Source organism: Pecten maximus, unplaced genomic scaffold (genome assembly GCF_902652985.1).
Source record: "Pecten maximus unplaced genomic scaffold, xPecMax1.1, whole genome shotgun sequence".
NCBI classification, from domain to species: Eukaryota; Metazoa; Mollusca; class Bivalvia; order Pectinida; family Pectinidae; genus Pecten; species Pecten maximus.
This window is the reverse complement of record NW_022980391.1, coordinates 1-10,213: the sequence shown is the minus strand read 5'-3', so window position 1 is coordinate 10,213 and position 10,213 is coordinate 1. Positions and strand designations below refer to the sequence as shown.

The 10,213-nt window shown below is 33.5% G+C and overlaps 2 protein-coding genes across 2 annotated transcripts; one reads left to right on the top strand and one right to left on the bottom strand.

The window, feature by feature from the left end:
• Positions 1-6: 6 nt before the first annotated feature.
• LOC117319502 lies at positions 7-3,330 on the top strand. Its single transcript, XM_033874295.1, has 8 exons — positions 7-61; positions 427-631; positions 1,101-1,142; positions 1,569-1,604; positions 1,772-1,876; positions 2,612-2,651; positions 2,988-3,099; positions 3,191-3,330. Exons 2-7 carry the CDS (start codon positions 550-552, stop codon positions 3,052-3,054), a joined length of 372 nt encoding a protein of 123 aa, XP_033730186.1. The 5' UTR covers positions 7-61; positions 427-549; the 3' UTR covers positions 3,055-3,099; positions 3,191-3,330.
• Positions 3,331-5,076: 1,746 nt separating this feature from the next.
• On the bottom strand, positions 5,077-10,188 carry LOC117319503 (sex peptide receptor-like). The gene is given in 4 exon segments (XM_033874296.1): positions 5,077-5,097; positions 9,493-9,534; positions 9,537-9,820; positions 9,948-10,188. Coding segments are annotated over 4 exon segments (588 nt in total).
• Between the last annotated feature and the right edge of the window lie 25 nt (positions 10,189-10,213).

Below are 10,213 nucleotides of genomic sequence, written 5' to 3'. Positions count from 1 at the left end.
AGGAAGCGTAAAAAAAACCCACACATGGTGTTACAAGCGTGCCACCTACAAAGGATATACTGTAAGTCTATAAACCATTTCAGTGCCTTGGCATGTGTGTAATCGGAAAATATTATGTCCTTATTTTTAATGTGTTTTTTTTTTCCAAAGATATAGGGGAGGCGATGTATATAGATTGTAAAATAATTGAAAAATATAACTTTGATTAAAGGGAATTTTGTAGAAGTTTTATGATATAATTATTCTATTATTATCATTTCGTTTTACAAGTCGATGGCATTTTTTTAAAGAATGTGTCGAAGCCATCTCTTATTTAATCTCACATAAAGTGAAGATCCAACATGTTTCGTAGTAATAGTTGAGCAGGTGTAGTTTTTAGTTATTACTTGTATGCTATGACATAAAACGTTGGTTTCTGGTTTTCAGGGCTATCTAACTGCAGCTGACATTAATCAGAATGATAATGGGTTGATACAGTCCGGGTGTAACTACCAACGTACCAGTACACTTACCTACAATGTGACAAATGAAGACACCAACACCACGTTTATGTGTGAACCGTACACTGGAACCGTGTGTGGCTCTAATCCAGCCTCACTGATAACATATAAATCCATCAGAAGACGTAAAGGTCAAACATGGCTTCAAATACATGTGAAAAAAAGCACTTGATGATTTGTTTTTGAATTTTTGAGCTATTTAGTTTATCAATTGAAAATTCTGAATAATACTTGACCGATGAATGATAATCTTTAGTGGTCAATACCTATTCTAAAATAACAACAAATAGTCGTTTACACGATATCTTCAGGTTTCATTTAATCTTTTTAAATCATAGACTTTCACTCAGAGACCTAAAGTGTACATTTGTGGCGATGGCTGTTACTTGTAACGTTGCCTACATGTCGTTATGTCGCATTGGCAAACTCAGTGTTCCATTATTATTTTCTCTAAATCCTCTCGAGAAAAGATATTCAAAAATGTTGGAAAATACAAAAACAAAAACAAAAATCATTATAAGATAATCAGTGTTTGTCAAAAAGATATCAACGTTATGATGAAATTCAAAACGTGTTCCCTCACATTATTTTCTTCCCCAGATTCATCAGGCGGAACAACAGGCGGTCAAGGTGATACTGGAGGTATGGATACTTTGTAGATATGTTATGATATATCACCTAACATTACCAAGCAACCATAACATATTATGTTAGGATTTATGTTTTCATATACAATATACAAATCCCTTTGAAGATGTAAGTATTAAAGTATATCTGTTTGAAAACATTAACAATAAATAATCAAGGAGTATGCCTTCAAAATTACTTTACAAATATGTAAAAATGTAGAAGACCTTTTTATCGTAACCTACTGTGTAATCGTGAGTATTCTATCTTAGTTGTTCACTCCTGTCAGGTGACACCACGCGATTTCACAACAAAACTATTGAGGTAGGATACAATTTAATAAAACAAAGAGATAAATTCCGCAATGTTCACCTGTAATTCTTATTACACTATTTGACATTTTATATCTATTTTTATGTTGATTTATTTGGTATATTTCAGACATAATCACAACGACGGCGACAGTTTGTGAACCAAGTATAGTATTGTATCCAATATTATTCAATATATTTTACACTCGTATAGGTAATTACTGAAAAGTAACGATATAGTTAGTTCTTTGCAATCAAATTATCGATCACATTACGGATATGTTATGACCATTCAACAATAACAAATATGTAAATTGTTTACTTCCTGATCAGATGACGTCACACCTTGGATTATCGTCGCTGTTATATTCATCATGGCGAATGTCGTCCTCAGTACCACTGATTCCAACCTCTGTCGTAAAGTATTAGAATATAAAGGTAACGACGATTTACTTGTTGGTATAGTTTTTCAGACACCAAATTACACATTAGATTGATGTCAAAGATACAGGGGGAAAAGTATTGTTAATTATGAAACTTGATAATACAGCTGTTTAACAAATTCTCGGTTTTAACAGACGAAAACTGAATGGAAACTCCCAATGAGCCCGGGAAATTGTTAAGTACTACAGGGAAAGTGTATTATCTTGAAGATATTGGATATTTTGTAATGGAATAGGAGTATCATGTGTCTGTGTAACCGGTGCCGCTGTTTTTAAAGAGACAATGTTTTAACTGTTATCCTCAGTAATACTGTTACTTATGCTAATACAAAATACTATGATACGATTGTTATGAAGGAAAACTTGTTATTTTGTTCAATGTAGTCATATAACTAGTATGTTTTTCATGATAAAAAGGCCAAGTGAGCTTATGCCCTGGTGCGGCCTGTGTCGTTTGTCGTCAACTATTTATCCATCGACTTCTTCTCAAGACCCAAGATACCTAAAGACCTGAAAGCATGCTGGGGTAAAGAGCGAAACAGGCCCACTGGGTCTCTTAATTCTAGAATGTGCAAATTGAATGATGTCGCCACTTTATCAATGAAACGTCGGTCATTCTCTTTCTGTATTTTATTCATTTATTTGTTTTATTTATTATTTATCATTGATTATCAATCGACCTATCATATGCAATAACTTGTTACATTAATGATCACCTTTTTATCAACAGAGCGTTTATATCAAAGCGTGAACTACGTGGCGATGAACAGGTAATATACAGGTGTTTTGTTAACAATACGTTGCAACGCTTCTATCTACAGTTTTATATTCAGTATACGACAATCACTGCTTAAATGATTTTATGACATAGAGAAGTTTAATATGTATCACTCGATAATTACTTAATTATTTTAATATAACTACTCAATTGTTTGACTTTTGTAAATACCAATACGTAAACGGAATCGAACTCGAGAACCGAGACAAATTAGAAACAAGATATACATACATCTTAGGATAAATACATACGTGTTCCAGAAGGGTTCTCACCGACAGAAATATAGATATATTCTAAAAAAAATAATTTTCTTTTCTCATCAAAACAGAGGATTGTCAAGAAATGATGAGTACGTGTACAAAACCACGGACAATTACGAAATACTACAAATATAGACTAAACAATGCAGCTACGAGTTGTTGATAATCGAGGATACACACACTAATTGTATTACTGTTGTTACCAAGGATACACATACCAACAAACTTAATGTATTACTGTTGTGGTAACCGAGGATATACATACCAACAAACTAAGTGTATTGCTGTTGTTGTTGCCAAGGATACATATAACAACAAACTAAGTGTATTACTGCTGTGCTAACCAAGGATACTAAAACCAACAAACTACTTGTATTACTGATGTGGTAATAAAGGATAAACAAACCAACATATTAAGTGTGTTACTGTTGTGATAACCAAGTATACACATACCAACAAACTAAGTGTATTACTGTTGTAACCAAGGATACACATACCAACAAACTAAGTGTATTACTGTTGTAACCAAGGATACACATACCATCAAATCAAGTGTATTATGGTTTTATTTTTAATTGCATATATGCCTCTATAATAACAGAGGCCGACAATATATGATTTAAAAAAAAAACAACTTATTATTATTTTTGAAGGTGGGGGTGGGGGATGTTAATTCGGGAAATCTAGACTCTAGAAACTTCACTGTCAAGAAAAAATCATAAGTTTAACAAACACATGTTGCTTCAAACTAGGAAATAGGCTTGTTATTCTTCTTTCTTCTGTTTTTTTTTTGGGGGGGGGGGGGGGGATTCTGCCACATCTAACATGTGCACCAACCCCTGAATTTCGAACCGTAGAACCTTAAACCTTTGTTACAATGATACTCATATAAGTGACTCATATGACTCATATATAGTCATTTCCATAAAATCTAACTTAAAGCGACCCTTATATGGCCTTTAAAGCCCTTTATGTTGTGCTTACCTCTTGTGGTTGCAGTGAGGCTTAGAGCTTACCAAGTTTAATTTTGATTTACACAACTGTTTTTGAGTAAATAACATTGTTACACTCTGCCGCTTGTCTGTCCAATCCCTATTTGACCAGTAAGGCACCTTTAGGTATACGGATGCCGATAAGATGCTTTCTGCCAAGTTTAATTGAAATGTCTTCACTTGGTTTTGAGAAAATGTCAATTAAAGAAGGTTTTTACATTTGGTCCCTTTTTGTCCCATTACAAGCCTCAAGGAGATACAACAACCTTTGGCACACATACATAAATCTTCTTCGCGTGTGCATACATTCTACCAAATATTGTATATTCTATTATTTATCTTGACCATGTGTAAGACGAGCTTTTAAATATATGCTCAATATGTTATCAAGTAAAAATAAACACTATTATCATTAGATTTGATTGAAATTTGTGGAAGTTTAAAAAGTTTTAGTTTTATCCCTTGGAGTATATGAGATTATGTTTTAAAATGTTCCAAATTTACCCGTTGTTGTTGTTTGCAAACTTGAAGCAGATTCCATGGCGTGCTTGGTGCCAATTTTGGTTGAAATCCATTCAGTGGTTCTTAATTAAAGAAGTCGACAATGTAACAATGTTGACGATGGAGGACGCATGACTCATGATGACACAAAACAAAAACAATAAAACAACATAGCAATTAGTCAACGTGACCTTTGCTCAGAACCTTAAAAGAGTGTATTACTGTGTTTATGTCCAAGGGTCTATATATCTACATTCAGAAGACGAGGATAAGAGTTTAGGCTGATAGCAGTACTGTTTGTGTCAGAACGGTGTTTGACCTACTGTCTTTTTGACCGTGATATCCACATAATATCTCCTTACTAGAACAACATTGAATAGAATATATAGATCCTTCTTAGAATACTTACTTTAGAATAATGTTGTGAGCTTGGGACGATGGCTCCATTGCTGACGAAGAAAGGTGAGAACAATTATAAATAGAGGCTTGGAAACATTAGTCAAGAGACAATCCTATCGAAGACTCAATTATTCTTTTAGAAAACACAATTATATTACTCCTTACTACATCTCAACACACTACTCCCTCCTCTTGTTGCTAATCATTCTCAAAGCAATGTCCGTAATGCAAAAAACTTTAACCCGCCAAAAATAAATTTGAATCTCTAAGCTGTCCTTCTTTTCCTCTGCAATAAGACAGAGGAATATATTGGTTCTCAATATTAGACACAGAGTACCATTTTCTGATTAAAAAAAGTACATAACAAAGAATTACCCCAGATACCAAACTAACATTTCTACGGAGAAAGAAAAACGTAATATTCTACATACACGATTAAGGAACCCTGCCAGTATATCAATACCTAGAGCCAACCTTGTATAATAGTATAGAGTAGTTTTTCCCTCATGACGTTTACAATATTATACGAAATGAGATTAAAGTGTCAATTTTAAATGTTTATTAGCTATTTAAGTCTAAGAATTTAAGACTATATTATTTTAATTAGAAACTTCGTACATCCTTCAATAATTTCTTAATCTATATACAAATATACTTCAATAACTTTATTAGTATATTATTACATTATAATTTTAGTTTTCTGTGGTCCACGTCCATGGTTTTTCGTATTCTTTTCCTGGTTGTTGAAACCTTAATATGTGTGTGTTAACCTCTGCCTTGACCCTAGTTTATGGAGTTCACCTGTTCGGGTTTATCATCAATTTCATTTGTTTGTTCATCATTCATCTCAGCGAACGTGCTTATTTGAGGATATATCCTCTTGACATACCATCATCCCCAGGGATACGCCTTCTTAGACGTATAGAGGAACATGGCGGAAGTATCTGTGGTTTAAATTCTTCATTCACATAAAGAAATTCAGTTATCTGCCCGTTTCATTCGTAGTCTTGTACTCTCCCTTTCTTTGTTCCGCTTGTCTAGCCTTGTACCGCGCTTATTTGTGATATTTTCTTAGTGTAATATAGGCTTAAAGGGCATCAGTGACTTGTTGATATGCATTTATCTACATATCATCCTCGAGAGCTAATATATATAACACTGTAATTCGTCGTTTACTTTCCGTAACATCCATGGCTGCTTAAAGAATACTACCTCTCTTTCCATTTTCCATCTATTTAACCTTATGGAAGTGACTTCTTCCCCGCGTGTCAAAAATGAAGGGAATTGTGGCAGACTGATAGCCATCCGCTAACCAAAGACCTATTGAGATTTCTCAAGGTACCTTTTTATTTTTTCAAAATCGTATATGCTAATTATCCCTTTGTGTGTTGTTGGTCGCACTACCTCACGTGTCATTCTGTGTTTTAAAAGTCCATCCATGGTCTTGTTGGATGTTTTAACAACTTTGTCATTTACTATGTCAATATCTCTCCCAATGTCCGAGAGATGGCGATTTATAGCCGCTCTCTTATTCTTCAGGCTGTTATTATGGTATTCCTCATTGGGTTTAGCTTCGCAATACAACTGCTGCAATTTTCTTCTCGGGTCCATGGAACTGACCGTTTCTAAATATGTGCCAATTGAAAAAAATACTTGCATTTTTACTTTCGTCGTTTGAGTTACGCCATGGCAGCCATAAAGGACCTACAGTTATCCTACCGAGACGATAACACCTGGATTTCAGCTTTGACGATTATTTATGCAGTCAATGGAGGCAATGATTTGTCAGATTTTACAAATAATATTGGTCTGTATTTCATTGGCAATGCTATTGTTCTCATCATTTTACCAGGAGTTGTTTCTCTGTCTTTGTGTGACAGATAATTCCCTTTTTGTGTAGCCTAAATTTAGTTATCTCACAATGAAATGTTTAAGATTTATCAACAAAAAAAAAAAAAAAAAACTTGTAAAACCATCTCAACCTGGTGATTTTTATTTCTTCATATTTTTTAAAGAAAACAGCAATTCTGTTTCCGTTAATTCCCCCTCTAGCTTTTCCTTCTGTGTGTCACTTATTTTAACAAAGTCAAAACCGTTTAAGAGATGATTCAGATTTACATCCTCGATAGAATCCGAATGATCTGCATATAGAGATTTGTAGAAATTTTGAACTTCTTCAAAAATTTCTCTCTGATCAGTTATTACTCTGCCATCATCTTTCTCAATTTTATTAATAGTTTTACTTATGTAGTTATAGGTTTCTAAATTACAAAAATATCTTGATGGTTTCCCCCCTTATCTAGCCATGCTACTTTAGCTCGAATCATGTTTCCCTTCATCTTAGTTTTTCTAAGGTTTTCTAATTCATGTTTTATCTTCATATATTTCCTGATTGGATACCCATGATTTTTTTCCAATTATTTCTATTTCATATATTAAGGTTTTTTTCTCTATTATCCCTTTCCTTTTTTATAAATGATGAATGAGATATAGTTATTTCCCTGATCTCCATTGGCAATGTTTCCCAAAAGAGTTGATCGTTCACACTTAATATAAGTTCTGAATCTGTTATATTTATAATATTGTTATTATAAATAGGAGAGGCATATTGTTATTATTATTTTTTTTTGTATTGTATCCTTAATTTTTTGTACATAACTCATGATCATATAGAAGATTATTGTTAATTTTCTATAGGCCTTTTACCTTAACAAAATTGCTTAATCTAAGTTCAAGTGTTATGATAGAATGGTCTGATTTGTAGCCAACATAAATGTTTGCTTTATCAATTATGTTAAGTAAGTTTTCTGAAGTCAAGAAGAAGTCTAATCTTGCTTGTTTAATAGGGGATTTCTTTCTCAATGTATAGCGTTTGCAGTTTGGATGAAAATATCTTTAAGGATGAGTCGGGTTGTTTTCTTCTATCATGTTATTTAGTTGCGTACGTGCATTGGTGTTATTTACATGTAATTATCAGTATCCATGTCGGGGTCTAATACTAGGTTGAAGTCTCCACATAGGATACAATTCGAATTATTGCAAATATTTATTGGTTCATGAACTTTTTTGTAAAAATCTGGATCAACCATATTTGGACCATATATGTTAATCAATGTGAATCTGGGTTTCTCATTACAAATATCAAGTGCTAAAATGTTTCCTTGAATATCATTTCATTTATGATGGACCTCAAATTCAAAGATATCATTTAAAAGAAATTTGCTAATTTATCACACACCACAGGAACAATAAGACACATAAACAAAGATTCTGATAAATATTTACAAAAGGAACAAATACTGCTAACCACATAATCAAACTTAATATAGATACATAAAGAATAAACCTGTGAATACCTGGACTGGTAAATCCGCATGACTAGAATGCGTGCAATATATATTCGTATTCAGTTTATAACTTATTCGCATTCGCAACATATCTTAGATATTATATGAGAGAGGTACTGTAGAACAAGTCTCACTGTTTATTAAAAATCAAAATATAGGAAAGTCAATGTACATATGTAAACCTACATGCTAGCGAGGTATACGTGCAAAATGTATATATCCTTTAGGCTTAACGTAAATACATATGTCTTGTTTAATTTGAATATCATACAACTTGCTACGTGAAAATATATAATAATACTAAATATCTCATTTTTGTGAGTGAATTATTTAGGCTGACATTCTTTAAATGTGATAATTTCAATAGGAATTCATCTGATGTCAAGTGTTAATGGCTAGGTATATGTATTAGGCGGGCCGCCACGCTCGAATAACAATTATATTACAGACGATCACTAATGCAATTCAGCTCAAAAGATAACTACTTGACGGTAGACATATGCACATCAACTTACCGGCATCATGTGAACATTCATATAAGTAAATGACGAGAAGTAATTCAAATAATCTTTGTATATATTGAAAAAGACCATAGCTGTAGGTCGATCTATCCTTTTTTCTATATTGAAAAAGACCATTGCTGTAGATCGATCTATCATTTGTATATATTGAAAAAGAACATAGTTGTAGATCGATCTATCATTTGTATATATTGAAAAAGACTATAGCTGTGGACCAATCAATCATTTGTATATATTGAAAAAGAACATAGCTGTAGATCGATATATCCTTTGTATATATTTAAACAGATCATAGCTGTAGATCGTTCTGTCATTTGTATATATTGAAAAATACCATAGTTGTAGATCGATATACTTTGTATTTATTGAAAGAGAACATAGTTGCAGAAACAGGCCTAAGTTGTAGGTCGATATATCTTTTGTACACATTGAAAATATACATATATATAACTTTAAGCAGACCTATCCTTTGTACATATATATTGTAACAGGCTTTATCTTGTCCAGAAGCTGACCAAAAAAGCAATTAAAATATGATAAGACATCTCAGGATTAATTTTGATATTTTCTCTTCTATTCTATACCCATCTTGTAGCAGTTTTAGACGATAATGCCATGTGAATAACATTAATGTTGAGGCAGTGACATGTAAACAGGTGTTTAAAAGTGCCTGGACATTCCACAATAGATACATATATTTGGGGAAAATGTTAACGAGATGATCAATTTAATTGTAATGGTAATGATGTCCACTGTTTCATTCGTAATATAAGCAATTTCAAATGTGTATTGTATAATAAAGACGACGTTGACTGTTCCTAAGGGTATTTCTGCCATGCCAACAGAAACAAGCTAGCCACAACCACAAGCTTGCGTGTTGTTGAGTCGCTCTCTTTCAGTCTCATGCTCAAACACCGCTCATTTTGGTTCAACAACAACATCCGGCGACGTTTCGCAGTGCGCAAGGTCAAGATGAGCAAAGCGCTGAGAACCACAAGAACAGTGCACGGTATCAGGTTTAAACAAATCACAATAAACCAAGTGTATATGCTTACGTAAAGATACTCGTGATCTACTACCCAGGAAATGTACACACGGATGCATGACACCATCGTCTCGTTTGGATCAAGGCGTGATGTCACTTTAATGGATATGAAAGGGAAAGCGATAAATTCTGTCAGATGACTAAAGAATAGAAACGACATAGATTGTGATAATACAATAAACCACTTTTGCTATTGTACACGGCCATCTCCGGGCCTTCAAACTATGACAGACGTAGACGTACCGCTGTATTGTAAGCGCCGTAGTGATCCAGATCGACGCGGTATGGAATACAGTTGGGAGCACATGAATCGTGATAATGTATGTAAAACACCATTTGTAAGGAACAAAATCCCTGTAATTTCCAATAGCATAAAAATAAAGCCATGCAGCTAGGGGAGACAACCCTGTAAACATATCAGAGAAGGCTATACCCGCTAAAAACACGTTGGTGGGAGAACGCATGTTTTAGTAAACAAAAATTCGTTTA